The sequence below is a fragment of the Mirounga angustirostris genome, unplaced genomic scaffold (assembly GCF_029215605.1).
Source record: "Mirounga angustirostris isolate CCGP_5_RB_7025 unplaced genomic scaffold, mMirAng1.0.hap1 SCAF_8, whole genome shotgun sequence".
In the NCBI taxonomy this organism is placed as follows: Eukaryota; Metazoa; Chordata; class Mammalia; order Carnivora; family Phocidae; genus Mirounga; species Mirounga angustirostris.
In genome coordinates, this window is record NW_026991716.1 from 38,913,460 (window position 1) to 38,933,203 (window position 19,744).

The window sequence follows — 19,744 nt, forward strand, 5'->3', positions numbered from 1 at the left end:
TTTATGAGCCCTGAAGTTTTTCAGTGTGTATATTTCTGGACAGTTTTAGAATCTGTTAGTTTCTCAAACCTGAGAACTCAGACCACCTGAGATTATTTTCTCGGACCCCAGTTTGAGAAACACTGATTTGTGTGGTTAATGATTCTATAGTCAGTAAACTTAAGGTTATTGTCACTGTGTTGAAATTTATCTTAAAGAAGTCTGATATTATTTTTTAAAGATTATTTATTTGAGAGAGAGAGACAGAGATAGTGACAGATAGTAAGAGAGAGAGCACGAGTGGGGAGGAGAGGGAGAAGCAGGCTCCCCGCTGAGCAGGGAGCCCAATGCAGGACTCCATCCTAGGACCCTGGGATCATGACCAGAGCTGTAGGCAGACGCTAAATTGACTGAGCCACCCAGGTGCCCCAGAAGTTTGATATGTTTGTCAAACTATATTTATCACTGTTCTGTCGCTTGCTAAAATAATCATGAATGCCTTGCTATCTACGGATCCTTGGGTTTTCATTTTCAAATTGACCACTGGTGATGATCATTCTTTCACAACACAGCACAAACCACTGCATTCTGGGAGTTGGATAAGTTAAATGGTTTTCTTTTCTTTTTTTTTTTTTTAAGATTTTATTTATTTATTTGACAGAGAGAGAGAGAGCGAGAGCAGGAACACAAGCAGGGGGAGTGGGAGAGGGAGAAGCAGGTTTTCCGGCGAGCAGGGAGCCCGATGTGGGGCTCGATCCCAGGACCCTGGGACCATGACCTGAGCCGAAGGCAGATGTCCAACGACTGGGAGCCACCCAGACACCCCAGTTAAATGGTTTTCAAACTTTTTCTCCTAGTTGAGTAAGAATTGAGTCACTGAGATGAAGGGGAGAAGTGGGAGTATCAGAGTGTCTCTCTGACCAACAGACCTTCAAGAAAGCTCCTGGACACCTTGGAGAATCCTAGGTCACCAGGGAACAGAGTTTAAAAATCATAGCTGTGGCTGTTCACTTCATTTAGAGATGGAAAAATGGGCCCTGAGAGATTGGAGCTTGTCAGTAACACACAGTAGTTAGGTCAATGTCAGATATCTAAAACAAGCCCTTGGTTTCCAAATTCAGTGTTCTCCCCCATATGTCCCCAGTCTCTGTAAAGCCTTGCCAGAATTGGCCCTGACCCGCTGAGGTTGGCCACTCTTCCCCCCATGGTATAGCACATTGTGTAGCCAGCTGGATCGCTTATTATGTGAGGTTTATTTCTGCCCTACCTTATTCTAAGTGGGAATTAAAGCAGCTCTAAGGCCTTCAAATTCTGCATCTTGTGAGTTGAACCAAGGCCCAGCATCTTTTCTGATGGAGGAATTTTTAAATTCCCAAGTTTTTCTACTAATAATATTTCTTAGTCTTTTCTACCTTCTCTTCATTGCTGCTAGAAAGCTATAGCCAATGAGAAAATGCCGGCAGTTCTTTGTTGAATAATAACTGAAAAACTCAGAGCCCATCATGTTACGTTTGACCCTTCTTATTGCAAATGGGTATAATTGTGAAAATACCATCATGTTTTTTTTCTAGTAAAATGTTCTATTATGTCACCAAAAAAAAAAGCCCCGGGGCTTCACCTGAAGAAGCTTGAAAACCCCTGCCAAAAACTCTTAGCACTTGTCACATTACATTGTAATAAACTACTGAATGTCTCTCTTCCAGAAGCAAGTGAGTACCTTAAAGTCAGGAACCATGCCAGAAGGTTTCACACTGTGTTACAATTATAAAATTTAACAGCCGGTAACAATTACAATAGCGTAAAAGGAGTAAGGTGAGAATACTTTATATCTTAGTTGACAAACAGTTACTTGCCCTGGGTAAGTGGCTATTCTATGGCATAGCTTTTTGATCATGACACTCATTGGAAAACCATTTGCTAAAACACAATAATTCACTTTCCAGCATTGCTTTGACAGTCCTACAAAAAATATTACGTGTGTTTACATTTATTATTACATTTTATGTCATGCTCATGTGATAGTCCCAGCCTTAACAGTACCTGGCACATGGTAGGTGCTAGATGTTTACTAAATGAGTAATGAATATTGTTTTCAGCCACTGACCAACTGTGTTAAAGACTGGAATTAAAGAAGCAGCTTTCCTCTTTCCCTAAGCTATTCTTCAGGGTAGAAAACAAAAGGAGGCAGGGCACTTGGGTGGCTCAGTCGTTGAGTGTCTGCCTTCAGCTCAGGTCATGATCCCAGGGTTCTGGGATCGAGCCCCACGTCGGGCTCCCTGCTCTGCGGGGAACCTGCTTCTCCCTCTCCCACTCCCCCTGCTTGTGTTCCTGCTCTTGCTATCTCTCTCTCTCTGTCAAATAAATAAATAAAACCTTAAAACAAAACAAAACAAAAGGAGGCATGGGATAAAACTGTATGATTTACTCTCCTCTTTTACCCCCCTTTCAGTAAACTCTGATCTTATAATTCATGCCAGTTAACTCACAGAAACTGTTGTTACCGCCTAAAGTGATTTTTTCCAAAACCTTAAACATGACTATAGGGCCAAGATGGAGGAATGGGGACTGGATTTACCTTCCTGCATAAAAAAAATTTTAAAAAGGACAAAATATATTAAACAGTGGCTTTGAGACATGGGAAATCAGGCAGCATGGACAGGGACTCCTGAGAAATGGCAAATGGATGAGGTGTGCCCTATATTGCCCCAGCATACTGTCTGGAGGGAGTTGCCACACCACAGCCTAGGGAATGGGATGCCAGATGGAGTCTGATCATCTTCCAGGGTTGAGCTGATGCGGTTGGTAGGTGAAAGTGGCTAAAACACATGGCAGAGTACCAGAGAGGAGAGCGCTGCCCAGAGAGAAAACCCCTGAGTCTTCAGCTGATGACTGGTCAGTACCTGGAGTGTGGGGGAGAGACCCAAGTCCTGGGAGAGAACCACCCAAAAGGATTAGAGGAAACAATACTCAGAGCACAATTTTTGTGAGCCTGAAGTTTTTCAGTGTGTATATTTCTGAATGACTCTAGAATCTGTTAATGTTTCTCAAACTTGGGAACTCAGACCACCCAAGATTATATTCTCAGACCCAAGTTTGAGAAACATTGCTTTGTATGGTTAATGATTCTATAGTCAGTAAACCTAAGGTTATTGTCACTGTGTTGGAATTTATCTTAAAGAAGTTTTTTTTTTTTTTTTTTTTTTTTTTAAAGACTTCACCTATTTATTTGAGAGAGAGAGAGGGCACGAGTGGGGGGAAGAGCAGAGTGAGAGGGAGAAGCAGACTACCCGCTGAGTGGTGAGCAGGGAGGCCCATGTGGGGCTGACCCCAGGACCCTGAGACCACATTCTGAGCCAAAGGCAGTTGCCCAACTGACTGAGCCACCCAGGCGCCCCTTAAAGAAGTTTGATATGTCAAATCAAACAGTATTTATCCAGGGCGGAAAATGGTTTGTGTTCCTACCTGTGAGAGTGCAGAAATCCTTGCAATTCATAAGACATCAAGTGAGTACTCATCAAGTGAAGAGGATTGCCTCAGAATAGGGCAAAATTAGCCGTGAAGATTGACAAAACTTAAAAGCAAGCCTCAAGAGGATCAAATGATTTATAAGTAACTTAATTGAGGGGTGCCTGTCAGTTAAGCATCTGACTCTTGGTCTCGGCTCAGGTCATGATCTCAGGGTCACGGTATCAAGCCCCACATCAGGCTCTGCACTGAGAACGGAGTCTGCTTGGGATTCTCTCTCTCCTGCTCCCTCTGCCCCTCCCCCCACTCCCTCTCTCTCTAAAGTAAATAAATAAATCTTAAAAAAAAATAAGTAACTTAATTGTGTCCTAGACAAAGTTTAAGAATATCTATAGGGATACAAAAATACCAGTACTCAATAACATAAAATTAACAATGTCTGGCATCCAATAAAAATTTATCAGGTATGCAAAGCAGCAGGAAAATACCACCAGTAATGAAGAGAAAAAAAAAATCAATTAATTGAAAGAGACCCAGACATGATACAAATGATAGAATTAGTGGAGAAGGATATTAAAAATTTATCGCTAGGGCGCCTGGGTGGCTCAGTTGGTTAAGCGACTGCCTTCGGCTCAGGTCATGATCCTGGAGTCCCTGGATCGAGTCCCGCATCGGGCTCCCTGCTCGGCGGGGAGTCTGCTTCTCCCTCTGACCCTCCCCCCTCTCATGTGCTTGCTCTCTCTCATTCTCTCTCTCTCAAATAAATAAATAAAATCTTTAAAAAAAAAATTTATCGCTAATTTTCTTAAGTTCAAGAAGGTAGAGGAAAGATTGAACATACTATAATGTACACACTGTTCTGTACCCTTTTCCTTTTTTTAAACTTTATTTTTTTTAAGATTTTTTTTTTAAATTTATTTGAGAGAGAGAGAGAACACAAGCGGGGAGGAGGGACAGAGGGAGAGGGAGAAGCAGACTCTCCGCTGAGTAGGGAGCCCAATGCAGACTCAATCCTAGGATCCTGGGATCATGACCTAAGGCGAAGGCAGACGCTTAGAAGGCAGACGCTTAACCGACTGAGTCACCCAGGCGCCCCTGTATCTTTTTCTTTTGACCATGTATCTTTCCAAGTCAGTTTGTATAAAGCTTCCCCACGGTTTTTAATGGCTATGTAGTAAGCTTCCCCATTTTTTTTAATGGCTATGTGGGTAAACCAACCTGATTTAACAAGTCTCTCATTAGGACGTCTAGGGTTTTTTTTTAATACTTTAAATCAAGTTATAATTTATATACCATAAAATTCACCCTTTTAAAGTGTCCAGTTCAGTGATTTAATTCCAGAACATTTTCATCATCCCCAAAAAGAAACCCCGTACCCATGACATCTAGGTCTTTTACAGTCTTTTGCTAAAGGCAATAATGCTGCACTGGATATTCTCATACACATATACTTCCACACATGGGCAAGAATATCTGTGGGACACGTACTTGGAAATATTTGCTAAGTAGAGTGATTTGTGCACCTAAAATTTTGGAAGGTACTGCTAAATTGTCCTCGCCAGAGGTTATGGAGTATACACTCTTACTAGCAAGGTGTAAAAGTTCCCATTTCCCCACTTACTGATCAGCATAGTCCTTCACCAAACCTTTTTATCTTTGCCAGTCTGATAATAGTATCTCACTGAAATTTTAATTTATATTTCTCTTATTCAAAGTGAGGTTGATTATTTTTATATGTTTAAGGGCTACTTTCCTATTTTAATGAATGATTGTTCATACCCTTTGATATTCTGCAGGATAACTTTTTCTTGGTTATAGGAGCTCTTAATGTATTAGGGAGAAAAGCCTTTTCTGATATAAATTGGGAGTATTTTTCTCACTTAGGTTTCTTGGACTTTTTTTAGTCTTTGCCTTTGTTTATAGTTTTTTTCCTTTACCATGCAGAATTTAAGCTTCCGACTTTTGATCTTGGCTCAGGTCTTGATTTCAGAGTCGTGAGTTCAAGCCCCATGTTGGGCATGGAGCCTACTTAAAAAAAAAAAAAAGTGGTAATCAGGTGTCTGGGGTAGTGTTTTCTGACCTCTTGGGATGCCTGTCAGGATTCTGTAAGAACTACAGTCTCCCTCCCTCTGTGACAAATCCTACTGTCATTAAGCTGCTGTTCCTGAGGGGAATGTGTCTCGCTCAAGTGTGCTGAGCCAAGAAGTAGTTTTTAACCATTGATCTAAAGGTTTTCCGTAAGAGGGAAAAAGAGGGGGGACTCCTCTTTCCCACGTTACAAATTTCACTTGTGGCCAGAGGCCCACTTAGTGATTCCAGGGTTGTTACTTTGAGGAGAAAAGAGTCTCAGCAAGGAAAGGGAGAACCTTTCCAAAGAGAACTGAACTCTTCACTCTTGAAGTCATTAGTTTCTGATCCTCAGGTTGTCTTCCCACTCCGAATTGTTGTCAATTTCTACACCTCTCCTTTGGTAAGTTATTCTGGTGGACCGTGTGTCCTCCTGGGGAAAGAACTGCTGGATTAGGCGGAGGATGACTAATGTTTTGGCCGGACGTGGAGCTGGAGACATAGGGATAGGAGTCATCTCTTTTAATTTGAAACTGTTTAAGGTCAGAAAAGAGTATGGCCCTTTAAAAGGTAGAATTCTCAGGGTACCCCTGACTATAAAGGCTCGTGGAGTTCTACCCAAAGGCAGAGACCTGTCTGGTAGGACAGATGCCACTGACTGGGACAGGCATCCTCGGGGAGTGTTTTGTCAACTGTTTGAGCAGCCTGTTCAGTTTGATAGGGGAGGCTCCACAATGGCTGTTAATTTCATCCAGTATTATAAAATTGTTCTCTTATTTGTGCTACTCAAGGAGTAGCTTGTCACTTCAAACTTTGGCAGATGTTCTCTGTGCTTGAAAGTCCCAGTGGCGGTGACACCTTGGTAGAGTGACTGGTGCTGACTTCCTCTCTCAGTGTGTTAACCCTTGCATGTCTCCTCTGCTAGAGGAGCTCACACAGGTGTAAAATCGTGAGGGAAGCTGGGATAGTTGTGAAAGGTGGTCTCGGTACAGGCTAGTTTTCACTTACATTTTTCTTAGTTTGTTCCAGAAACTGTTGAACCCTATAAAAAATAATTTACAAAGGATATAGTGGAACTCCATTTCAAAAGTCGTGTCAGAGTAAAGAAATAATATCCACTTTATGGGCTTGGTGGTATGTTGAAATTGCCCAATTTCTTCCATGTGATTGTGATATCTGGGAGACAAGCTCATGGCACAATAATGAGCTGTGGCTGATGCAATTCTGCCATATTAAGTATCAGGATTTAAGGGAAGCCCTTCCCACAGACTTCTATATATCTACTTACTTATAGTTTCCTCGCTTTCCCTTCCTGTGACATTTTCACTGCTCAGAAGTACTGTCGTGCTAGCATGTTCCTTTGTAACTCCACATCTGAGTCCTCAAAGCAGATTTCACCTGGTCTGCTGCCCCTTTCACAGTTTTAGCCTGGACATTACCCTTGGATCAGCTTTCCCCCTCTTCTTCCTCCTGTCTCACCAGTCATCTCACCTCTCCACCACAGTTCCACTTCTGATCACCCCAGGCCATTCAGCAACTGAACGAATTCACCCCCCCCCAACAGGAAGGTCTCACACTGGGGGATACTTACCCCTTCCAGACCCTTCCTGGAGGAAGCAAGTTTCCTTCCATGTGGCAGGAGCCAGTTTTATACTTGTTTGGCCTTGTGACTGATAGGATGGGGAGTTTGGGGGAACTGGAGAGGAGATGACAGTTTCAACCAAGAAAAAACATTGAGTAGAAATTATCCCTTCTGCCTTCTCCGGGCGTGTCCCTCTTCTGGGCATCTCTTCAGGATTTCATTCCTCCGTCCAACTGCCGTTCACAACTGCCCTTTCCAACTGCTCCAGAACTCTTGGCCCCGGCATTCCGTGATGTAAATTATTCCACGCATGGCTCGAAATGGGTGCGAAGCAGTGTTGCCAGGTGTCGGATCACTAGTGTAAGTTTACCGGATCTCGGGGGAGGGAGGAGAAAGGGGGAGAACTGCTCTTGGAACTTGTCCAGTGGTTATTGTTTCAGCCAGAGCACAGTAATCGAGCTGGCTGAGCTTGATAGCTGTCGGTGGCTGGGGAGAGAGGGAGCTTGGGGCCCGGAGCCGGGGGGAGTTGGGGGTTGAGATTTTCTACTTTAAAGATTCTAGCGATGGGATATAGATTGTTTGGAATCAAACAGTTGGTGGTGCTGCTGCCCGGGGAGGAACCTGGGACCTCTGGGGCCAAGCTTGAGGCAGAACTGCTTGGGGCTATGGTGTCTCCTCTGTCTCAAAAAGTAGGGAGAACTGGCTTTTTCTGTTTTTATAAAGAGAGCCAAAATATGGCAAGAAATCCAGATTGCTCACCATGTTTGGAAACAGTCAGCCATAAAACGCAACAGGCCTCTGCATACATGAGATTTTTTTTTCTAAAACAAAAATATTATTTCTCCCCCTTTTTCATGATACATTTTGAGGAAGTGGCTGTTCCTGGTTTACAGTCCCTTTGGGGAATCTGTGTGGGAAGGGTTGCTGCCAGCTATCTTGGATTTATCTAGATTCCTTTTTGACTTGTAAGTTAAGGATTTGCGTTCAATAAAAACAATTTAAATTGAATATTTAGTCTCTTGAATGACCACAAAATTTTAAAAATCCCATTAAAAACAAGCATGTTAGAGAAAAAACGTACGTGAATTACACAGTTACTTATCTAGGAAAGTAAAGAGTGTATTTTTATGTTGTATTGATGCTTTAATCTGCTTTAATCTGCTTGGCTAACCGGCACTTTCTTTATTCCTTTTCTTATAGTTGTCATGGATGATGATGATGACTCGTGTCTCCTTGATCTTATCGGGTAAGATGCTCGTTCCAAAATCAGGGTAAATCAAATGTGTGAGGTTTGCTGTACTAAAACAACCTAATAAGCATATTAAAAACTGGGTGGGTTTTTGGGGTGCCCGGCTGGCTCAGTCGGTGGAGCATGTTACTCTTGATCTCGGGGTCATGAGTTCAAGCCCCATGTTGGGAGTAGAGATTATTTAAAATTAAAAAAAACAACAACACACAAACTGGGTGGGTTTTTAAAATGAAAGTCAACATAGAATATGGATTAGCAAATAAAGAGACAAAAATATTTGGATATGACAGGGTTCATAGGCCATCCTTTATTAAATTTACCTCTAACAAATCCCAGGAGGCAGAAATGAGTGATAATAGGAAATGGAACAACATCAAGAAATCAATAATAAAACGATTAATAAAATTGTTTAAAAATAGGGAGAGAATGTTTCTCAGGCTAATACGTCATTTTCTTTTTACCCTAGTGAAAATGAATCCCAAATATAGGTCACGTATTTATTTGCTGTTTTCCTTTCTTTGTTGCTGTTTTCCAGAGACCCACAAGCATTGAACTATTTTCTACATGGACCTAGTAATAAATCTGTAAGTAATATTTAGAGCATCACAGATACAAATTTTGTCTTTTCTTTACAGTTAAAGTAATCACTTTATCAAATTTGTACCTTTGCAGAGCAATGATGACTTGACGAATGCAGGATATTCTGCAGCCAATTCAAATTCAATTTTCGCCAACTCCAGTGTGAGTATTGGAAACTGAATCCAGTGATAAAGTGTTTCTGTCTCATTGACGGCTTGTGAACCGAGGCTTTCCTTGCCTTTGGAGCCTGATGAGAGTTATTACCTTGTCTCTTGTAATTGACACGGAGGGAGGATCTACTGAATGGTGTTGACATTGTCTCCTTTTAACTTCGTGGACTCAGATAAGCTATATGAGATTTACTTTGCCATTTTCCCAAGCTTTCACCTGTCTTTCTAAAATGACTCCAAAATGTGATAACCTAAGAAAGTCATATTAGAATGTTTTAGACCTTATCACAAAGCTTTAAAGAAATTATTCTTAATTGTAGTTACTTACTAAACATTTCCATCTTAAGCGAGAAAAAAAAGGTAATGACTAAAACTTACTGAGCACTTAGTATGTTCTTGGCGCCAAGGGTTTAGCAAGATCAACCACATTAATCCACATGGTAACTCCATGAAGTAGGTTCTTTTATGATCAGTATTTTATACATGAGGAAACCAAAGCAGAGAGGTTAGTACTTACTCAAAAGTCTACAGCCAGGAGTTGTAGAGCTAGGCTTCTCCCTCAGGTTGCCCATTCTGGATTCATATTCTCAAGCTCTAGGAGCATCTGGACAAGAAATCTGACCTCTGGGGGATAGGGAAGTCCTGCTTGCGGATGACATCCAGATAACTATGGTTAAGCCTGTGATACTTTCATCTTTTCAAGTGCCTTCCTCTATCATGGATGGTAGCCCAGAGTCAGACTGCCCAAGTTTGAACCCTCACTCTACCACTTACTAGACGTGTAACCTTGGATCTATCACTACATCTCTGTAAGGTTCAGTTTCCTTATTTATGAAACCAGGAGAATAATAGAACTATTTCCTAGGTTGGTTAACATTAATTGACTAGTCCGTGGAAATTATTTGGTACAGTGCTCAATAAATGTTAACTTATCAGCAGGGCCTTTATTTTCTTCATCTATAACACGGAATAGTGTTCGGAAGGTCCTTGGGGGTGCACAGTTCTTTCAAGTATTTGAGTGTGTGTAAGTTATGTCGGATCCTATCATGCGAGACACCTCCACATGCTAGGGGTGGTTTTAAAGTCACAACACTGATCTCCGGTAAGGCTTGCGAACCAGGAGCATTTCTGAAATTCATTCTGAACAAGTAATAACTTCATGTGGTGCCATGAAGCCCATAAAGTAGATATTTAGCCTGCCCCTCGATGTTCATGATTTTTATTTACCAACCCTCCTCCTTCCATGTTAGTATTAATTCTAACTTTTCAGACTGCTTCATTCAGTATGTATTTATTGGGTACTTCTATTCCATCATGTCAGGTATAGTAGAAATTTTTTTTAGTAGAAATATATATTTTTTTAAGGATTTTATTTATTTGACAGAGAGAGACACAGTGAGAGAGGGAACACAAGCAGGGAGCCCGATGCGGGGCTAGATCCTAGGACCCTGGGATCATGACCTGAGCCGAAGGCAGATGCTTAATGACTGAGCCACCCAGGCGCGCCCCCCCCCCCCCACCTTATTTTAAATAGCTGTTGAGACCATCTTTTCTTTTCTAATCTTGACCTGTCCCCAAAAAACCTGCTGGACAGTGGAGTGTATCTTGCTTACCATGTTCCATTTTCTTCGTATGCCTGTGTTGTCTCTAGTTGGAATGCCCATTCCTAAGGGCTCCTTGAGGACAGAAACTAACACACAAGTGGGTGCTCGATAAATAAACTGTTGATGGACCTTTACTTTTGAATAGGACACTGAAAGTAGTTTTGAAAGCGTCATAATAGGCTGATTCCTTCTAAGAAATCAAACGACCGTTCACTCATTTTATGTGAGGAGCTTGTTTTTGTGTGAACCAGTCTTGCTTAGGGTGTTAGGGGTTAGAACTGGGGGGGGGGCTCCTGGTCCATAGACAGACTCCTAGCGGCAACTCATTGTTTGGGAACTCCAGTTCCAGTCCAGTAGCACAGCCTGTCACCATTCCATTTAACAGCACAAACTTTCAGACATCTTTACCCGTGCATAACATCATCATACAGAGGGGTCTTGCACCAAACTCAAAGAGAAGCCTCGAAAGACAGGGCTAACTCTGGGCTACCTTCTGGACCTCTAACAGAACAATACCCAGAATGCCCAAAAGTCACTCGGATTACTGTCATACAGGGGACTAGACATGGCCATCTCCTGGATACACACACACCCTGGGCTGAGTCTCACTCAAGCCCTGGACTGGGGGCAATCCTGAAAAATCAAGTGTGTGCCAGTATCTCAAAAAATGAAGCTAAACTCCAGGTAGTCATCAGTATGTTCCTGTTATTTATCTATTTTCTATAAAATAATTTACCAGAGCAATGAATAGGCACACTTAACAGAAACAGTGTTAGATATTACTAAGGAAATAGAATATCAGAATAAGCTGAGCACTTTGGAGAGATGTACCTGAAAAGCAGACTGTTAGGCTTTATTCTATTCAAAAGTGAGGTGCTTTTTATTATTATTATTATTATTTTTTTTTTTTTTTTTTTTAAGAATCTCTTTCAAAGGTTCGATATGCCAGGTAACACGCTGCTTATTCTTTTAGAATGCTGATCCTAAGTCATCCCTCAAAGCTGTAAGCAACCAGCTTGGAGAAGGGCCCAGTGATGGACTGCCACTCTCAAGTAGCCTTCAGTTTCTGGAAGATGAACTTGAGTCTTCTCCTCTTCCTGATCTCAGTGAGGACCAACCTTTCGACATTCTTCAGAAATCCTTGCAGGAGGCCAATATCACTGAACAGACACTGGCCGAAGAGGCATATTTGGATGCCAGTGTAGGTTCAAGCCAACAGTTTGCACAAGCTCAGCTTCATCCGTCTTCATCAGCATCCTTTACTCAGGCTTCTAATGTTTCGAATTACTCAGGTCAGACGCTGCAGCCTATAGGGGTGACTCACGTGCCTGTCGGAGCATCATTTGCAAGCAATACGGTGGGTGTGCAACATGGCTTTATGCAGCACGTGGGGATCAGTGTGCCCAGCCAGCATCTGTCTAACAGCAGTCAGATTAGCGGCTCTGGTCAAATACAGTTAATTGGGTCATTTGGTAATCAACCTTCCATGATGACTATTAATAACCTAGATGGATCTCAAATCATATTGAAGGGCAGCGGGCAGCAAGCCCCATCAAATGTGAGTGGAGGGCTCCTGGTCCATAGACAGACTCCTAACGGCAACTCATTGTTTGGGAACTCCAGTTCCAGTCCAGTAGCACAGCCTGTCACCGTTCCATTTAACAGCACAAACTTTCAGACGTCTTTACCCGTGCATAACATCATCATACAGAGGGGTCTTGCACCAAATTCAAATAAAGTTCCAATTAATATCCAGCCAAAGCCTATCCAGATGGGCCAGCAGAATACATACAATGTGAACAATTTGGGAATACAACAGCACCATGTTCAACAAGGGATCTCTTTTGCCTCTGCCAGCTCACCCCCGGGCTCCGTAGTTGGTCCGCACATGTCTGTGAACATTGTAAACCAACAGAACACAAGAAAACCGGTCACCTCACAGGCTGTGAGCAGTGCTGGGGGTAGTATTGTTATTCATTCTCCCATGGGCCAGCCTCACACACCCCAAAGTCAGTTCCTCATACCCACAAGCCTTTCCGTCAGTTCCAACTCGGTACACCACGTCCAGACCATAAATGGGCAACTGCTTCAGACTCAACCTTCTCAGCTCATCTCCGGCCAAGTGGCCTCAGAGCATGTCATGTTGAACAGAAACTCTTCCAACATGCTCAGGACCAACCAACCGTATTCTGGGCAGATGCTGAACAACCAGAATGCTGCTGTCCAGTTAGTGTCTGGGCAGACGTTTGCCGCCTCTGGAAGCCCAGTGATAGTCAATCATGCCTCTCCTCAGATCGTCAGTGGACAGATGCCCTTGCAGCAGGCATCGCCAACCGTATTACACCTGTCACCTGGGCAGAGCAGCGTCTCCCAAGGAAGACCTGGCTTCACCCCCATGCCCTCGGTGACCAGCATGTCAGGACCTAGTCGGTTCCCTGTTGTCAGCTCCTCCAGCACTGCCCATCCTAGTCTTGGGTCTGCGGTTCAGTCGGGAGCAACAGGATCAAACTTTACGGGAGACCAGCTGACCCAGCCAAACAGGACTCCGGTACCCGTCAGCGTGTCTCATCGTCTTCCAGTTTCTTCTTCCAAATCTACCAGCACCTTTAGTAACACACCTGGAGCAGGAACCCAGCAGCTCTTCTGTCAGGTACGTTTGCTTTATCAGGTGAATGTTTGGAAGATTACAGAATGGAAAAATGGAATGTGTATTTCACAGAATATCATTTTCATCCTAAGCTCCCAGTTTATTAACTTCCAGTTTTCAATTTATGATTGATTCCCTTTTTTCTTCCTAATTAAAATGTTTTATCCATCCTAGCATTGGGGTTTGGAGTGGGGACTCTAGAGTCAAACTCATGGATTTGACTCAAAGCCTTATGACATAGAGCAGGTCTTACCTTAACTTACCTCTCTAGACTTAATTTTCCTCATCAATTGAACGGACTATACTAGTACCATTCCATGGGAGTATTGGGAGGATTAAATGAGATAATCCACATAAAGCACTTAGTGTAGTTGACTTCTAACAGCAAATGGCAAATACTCAATGAGAGCCCACTGATACATATACTTGATGAAATGTATTATGGGCATTTAAAATGAAAGCTTAGTGTAGATTGTTTACTTACATCATGGAGTAATCCACTAGCTCATAACTATGGACTGGGTGAAGAAGTTGGGGCTGCTTCTTGAATGCCAACAGGAAAGGCTCAGGGACTCAGTGTGACTCATCAGTGGGTAACTGGCCCGCACCAGAGGGATGCATACTGAGGGAAGGATCCCAAATTACCTCGGGCAGTTGGTAAACCCACAGGACTATGTTTCAGAAAAGCATCTCAAATGTCATCGGCTTTGGTTCCCACCCCGCTGCCCCCATCTGCTGATCCTTGAACTCTAGCTTCTGGTTCCTGCTCATCCTGAGCACGGCCCATAGTTGCAGCTCCACAACCCCGCCTTCACCCCTGTGATTGACCCTTTTTTGTCCTCCTTTTCCACTGCCTTGCTCCTCCACATTTACAAGTATTCAAAAACCTCTCTGTGCCAGGTACATCGATATTGCCTAAGGAGACAAAGATTATTTATGATCAAGGATATTCAGTGTATTACTTTCAGTGTCAAAGGTGTATATGTGTGTTATGAAATAATGCCAGACTTCTAGAAAAGTTAAAGTTGCAAGGATAGTATAAGGAATTTCATATACCTTTCACCAAGATTCCCCAAATGTTAACATTTTACTACCATTCGTTTTATCCTTCTCTTCCTCTCCCCTTGCACTCACTCTCTCTCTCTCTCTCTCTCTCTCTCTCTCTCACACACACACACAAATATATACACACAAACACACACACAATTTTGAGAGTAAATTGTGGACATGGTGCATCTTTACCCCTAAATACTTTGGACTTCAGTGTATATTTTCTAAAAATGGAGACATTCTCCCATATAACCATAGGTTATACAATTATCAAAATCAAGAAATTAGCATGATTACAGTATTATCACCTAATCTACAGACGTTAGCCAGATTTAGTCGATTTTCCCAAGAACGTCCCTTACAGCAAAAGGGGAAAAAAATTATATTGTTTTGTGTTTATGATCCAGGATCACTGTCTAATTTTGTTGCCATGTCTTTAAATCTGGAACAGGTTATCCATCTTTCTTTGTCTTTTATGACCTTGAAATTTTTGAAGAGTACAAACCAATTATTTTGTAGAATGTCCCTCAATTCAGGTTTCTCTGCTGTTTCCTCATGATGAGATTCAGGTCATACATTTTTGGTAGCATTGCCACAGAAGTGGTATGTCCTCACAATATGGACTTGTCCCATTACTGGTGGTGTAAACTTTGAACACTTGCTTAAGATAGTATCTGATGCTTCTTAGTAAGTTTCTTCTAAGGGGATACTTTGACACTGTGTAGTTATCCAGTTGCTCATCAAACTTGCACACACTACCACTTAAGCTTCCACTGATAACTCCTGACTAAATCCGTTCTTACAGAATCAGCTATTACTATGATGGCCACCAAATAGAGATTGTCTAATTCCATCATTTATTCTACATTAATTATTGGCATTGTACTCTAAGAAAGCTTTTCCTGTTCCCCTTTTACTTATGTCTTTGTTTATATGAGTATGGACTCACGATATTTCTTTTAAGATTTTATTTATTTATTTATCTGAGAGAGAGAGAACACAAGCAGGGTGAAGGGGCAGAGGGAGAAGGAGAAGCAGACTCCCCACTGAGCAGGGAGCCCGACATGGGGCTCGATCCCAGGACTCTGAGATCATGACCTGAGCCAGAGGCAGACACTTAACCGACTGAGTCATCCAGGCGCCCCTCATAAATTCTTATTTTATTCAATGAGTTAAAAATTGTTGTAGTCACTTATCTGATGCTCGTTACTTTGATGGCCATTTGGCACCCCTCCAAATTGGCTACTGGTCCTTCTGACACGTTTCCATCATGCCTTGAGCACTTTCTTTAATTTCTGGCAAAACAAGATGTTCCGTGTTCATTTTTTACTTTCCCTCCTCTGCCCTGGAATCAACCATTTCTTTAAGGAGCCTTATTCCTTCTAGCAGAGAACAGTATTTAGAAACCAAGATCTGAGCACTACATGTTCATTGCGACTGACTTGGATTTCTTTATACACACCCAACATCTGTAGCTATTTATAGATCAATCTACAGATCAATTTATAGATGAATCAATGTATTAAAAACAATGAGTTCAGGGGCACCTGGGTGGCTCAGTAGGTTAAGTATCCCACTCTTGATTTTGGCTCAGGTCATGATCTCAGGGTCATGAGATGGAGCCCCGTGTCGGGATCTGCGCTGGGCATGGAACTTGCTTAAGATTCTCTCTCCCTCTCCCCCTGCCCCTCCCCCCTCCTATGTCAATCAATCAATAAAAACAGTGAGTTCATATTGATACTTTGGATTCTAATCCAGGACCACTGGGTTCATTATTCAGGTCTCCTTCTTTTCCATTTCCAAACATCTTCCATGTTTCCTCTTTTCTAACAGTGAGAAAGGCAGCTCCACAATATATTTACTAAATTGCTCAATCCTAGAATACAGAGAAAATAGTTTCAGAATAGCTAATCCATACCACCGTAAAAAACAAACCTACTAATGAGACATCAGCATCAGTTTACAGTTCTCTCTTTTGCCTAGAGGTATAGAGTCACAATATTGTGTTCATGGGGCACCTGGGTGGCTCAGTCGGTTAAACATCCGACTCCTGGTTTCAGTTCAGGTCGTAATCTCAGGGTCATGAGATTGAGCCCCACATTAGGCTCTGTGTTCAGCAGGGAGTCTGCTAAAGAGTCTCTCTCCCTCTCCCTCTGCCTCTCCCGCCAGCACATGCATGCTCTCTCTCTCTCTAAAATAAATAAATCTTTTTTTTTTTAAGATTTTATTTATTGGTCAGAAAGAGAGAGAGACAGCACAAGCAGGGGGAATGGCAGACAGAGGGAGAAGCAGGCTCCCCGCTGAGTAAGGAGACCAATGAAGGACTTGATCCCAGGACCCTGGGACCATGATCTGAGCCGAAGCAGGCGCTTAACCTGCTGAGCCACGCAGGCATCCCTAAGTAAATAAAGATTTCAAAATACTGCATTTGAGTTACTTGGCTTAGTACTTTCCCCCCCCTCCCTTGGTGTAGTTATGCTATTCATCTGAAATATAGTTCTGCTTATTTGTTTCTGTTCATATTTCATTTTAGGAGTCTTTCCCCACTACCCTTGTTGATTTTACCTATTTAATTTCTTTTGAAAGTGTGACCCATTAGCATGGTTCCAAAAGTCAGGGCTCTGCAGAAAGTGTACCTGGAGCACCTCACTCCACCCTTCTCCCACTCTTCCATCCTTCCCTGCCAGTTCTCAGCCATGTCTGTCATCACCAATCTCATTCATCTCTAGTTGACTTATCCTATGTTTATTTTCATACAAATGAGCAGATACATGTATATTTTCTTATTTCCCTTCCTTTCTTGTTCAAAGTATAGGGTGCTGTAGATACTCTTCTACACTTCAGTTGCTAAAAAGTTTTTTAAAAACCCAAATATCTAAGGACACCTGGGTGGCTCAGTCACTTAAGTGTCTGCCTTCAGCTCAGGTCATGATCCCGGGGTCCTGGGATCGAGCCCCGCATCGGGCTCCCTGCTCAGTGGGGAGCCTGCCTCTCCCTCTGCCTGCTGCTCCCTCTGTGCTCTCTCTCTCTCTCTGACAAATAAATAAATAAAATCTTTAAAAAAAAATTTTAAAAACATAATAAAAATTAAAAAATAAAAGCCCAAGTGTCTAATAATAGAATCATGGGCTGTGATGAATGCTATGCAGCTACTTAAAATGTTTTCAAAGGGTGCCTGGCTATCTTAGTGCAGTGTGTGACCCTTGATCTTGGGGTTGTAGGTTCGAGCCCCATGTTGGGCATAGAAATTACTTTAAAAAAAAATAAAATCTTGGGGCACCTGGGTGGCACAGTTGGTTAAGCATCCAACTCAGTCTCAGCTCAGGTCTTAATCTCAGAGTCGTGAGTTCAAGCCTCCTGTTGGGCTCCACACTGGGCATGGAGCCTACTTATAAAAATAAATAAAACAAAATCTTTTTATATAAAAGTAAGTAAATAAATAAAATAAAATGTTTTTAAAAAATTACTTGGTCAGTTGAGCCTCCAGCTCTTGGTTTTGGCTCAGGTAGTGATCTTAGGGTCATGAGATTGAGCCCTGCATTGGGCTCTGTACTCAGCATGGAGTCTGCTTGAGATTCTCACTCCCTCTCCCTGCCCCTCCCACTTGTGCTATCTCTCTAAAATAAATAAATAAATCTAAAAAAAAAAAAATTAAAAAAACCCCAAAGATTTGGGGAAAGGCTTACAAAGTAATTTTAAGTGTACATTTAAATTTGAAATATTTAAAATGTGCTTTTAAATGTATAATAAAGATGGGCACCTGACTGGCTCAGTCAGTAGAGCATAGGACTCTTGATCTCAGGGTCATAGGTTCAAGCATAGAGCGTACTTAAAAAAATAAATGTAGGGGTGCCTGGGTAGCTCAGTCAGTTGAGTGACTGACTCTTGGTCTCAGCTCAGGTCTTGATCTTGGTGGTCTAGAGTTCAAGCCCCACATTGGGCTCCACACTGGGTGTGGAGCCTACTTTTTTAAAAAAATGTATAGTTAATAAACAATTTGTTTTCACTTTTAGAAAAATAATTGGGGAGAGACAATATTTTGAATTAGAAAACAGAAAACCTATTTGCTTACAAAACACCCAGAAATTTCATTAGAAAGAAATGCAATATAATATTAATAGCAGTTCTCTGGATAGTAGAATTACAGATTATTCTCATTTTCTTCTAGTTTTAAAAACTTGCCCCAAGGGGCGCCTGGGTGGCTCAGTCGTTGGGCGTCTGTCTTCAGCTCGGGTCATGACCCCAGGGTCCTGGGATGGAGCCCACATCGGGCTCTCTGCTCAGTGGGAAGCCTGCTTCTCCCTCTCCCACTTCCCCTGCTTGTGTTCCCTCTCTCTCTCTGTCAAAATAAATAAATAAAATCTTTAAAAAATAAATAAATAAAAATAAAAAATAAAAACTTGCCCCACATAGAAGACATGATACCTGGACAGCATTTATCAAAACATATTTATATATTTTTTTAAAATAAGTAGAACATGCAATTGGTAAAAACTTAAAACAGTTCCAAAATAGTTTGCGGTGAAAAGTCAGTCTTCTGCCAGTCCCCACGTTTCCCTCCCAGAGGCTGCCACCATTTCTAGGTTCTTTATATTCTTCTAGAGATGTCCTCTGCATATACGGTAACAAATATCACATAGACCTACTTACCTCTGCAAAACACCGTGGATGTTTAATTACATAAATTGAGGATCATTTTATATCAATATGTATTGATCTGCTTTATGTTTGTTGTTATAATTAATTATATATAATCAGCCACAGCATGATTTCTTTCTCTTTTTTTATTTTCTGTGTATAAGTAATGGCTTGATTAAGGAGAAAAATCTCTCTGACTCTGAAAAGTTTCAATATCCAAAGGTAACAAGAAGCCTCCACTGGCAGCTCTAAAGTAACTTTTTTGTGACTTTTAATGCCAAAAGGTATGGGAACTGGGTCAGTTGTATTATGTCAAGTGTGTTACTGCTGTAGGTTTTCTGGAACAATTAAGGTATCAGGTGTATTAGAATAAGGAGGATACAGCCTTGGAGGCAGCATGAGTTAGAAAAATAATGTTGAGGTGTTATCTAACATTTAAAGCCCCAGGACACCCAGAAACACTTACAGTGACTCTATTTTACTTTATAATTTCTGTGTAAAATTTCTGTACAAATTACTTTATAGAATGTCATAATAAACAAAAACACCATTACAAATTACTTTATAGAATGTCGTAATAAACAAAAACACCATTACAGGGACTTTCCATGTTTACCTATTCGGGAAAATTTAACTCCGCAAGTTTTGATCCTATAAAGGGTTAATTCTAGGGAGGAATAAGTTTCTAAATACAGATTTTGGTTTTGGTATAGG

General features: G+C 41.7%; 1 protein-coding gene across 5 annotated transcripts in view; it reads left to right on the forward strand.

Moving 5' to 3' along the window:
• BICRAL (BICRA like chromatin remodeling complex associated protein) overlaps nt 1-19,744 on the forward strand; it is an 84,831-nt gene that overhangs the window by 30,897 nt on the left and 34,190 nt on the right. For 2 of the 5 annotated variants that reach the window (XM_045869915.3, XM_054506460.2), the window contains exons 2-5: nt 8,294-8,339; nt 8,878-8,926; nt 9,015-9,083; nt 11,669-13,345. In XM_045869915.3, coding sequence (XP_045725871.1) covers nt 8,299-8,339; nt 8,878-8,926; nt 9,015-9,083; nt 11,669-13,345 — 1,836 coding nt within the window. In that variant the 5' untranslated portion in view covers nt 8,294-8,298. Of the gene's footprint in view, nt 1-7,306; nt 7,454-7,667; nt 7,783-8,039; nt 8,059-8,293; nt 8,340-8,877; nt 8,927-9,014; nt 9,084-11,668; nt 13,346-19,744 lie in introns of those variants that run through there. The other 3 variants (XM_064597613.1, XM_045869916.3, XM_054506461.2) reach the window with 3 other exon arrangements.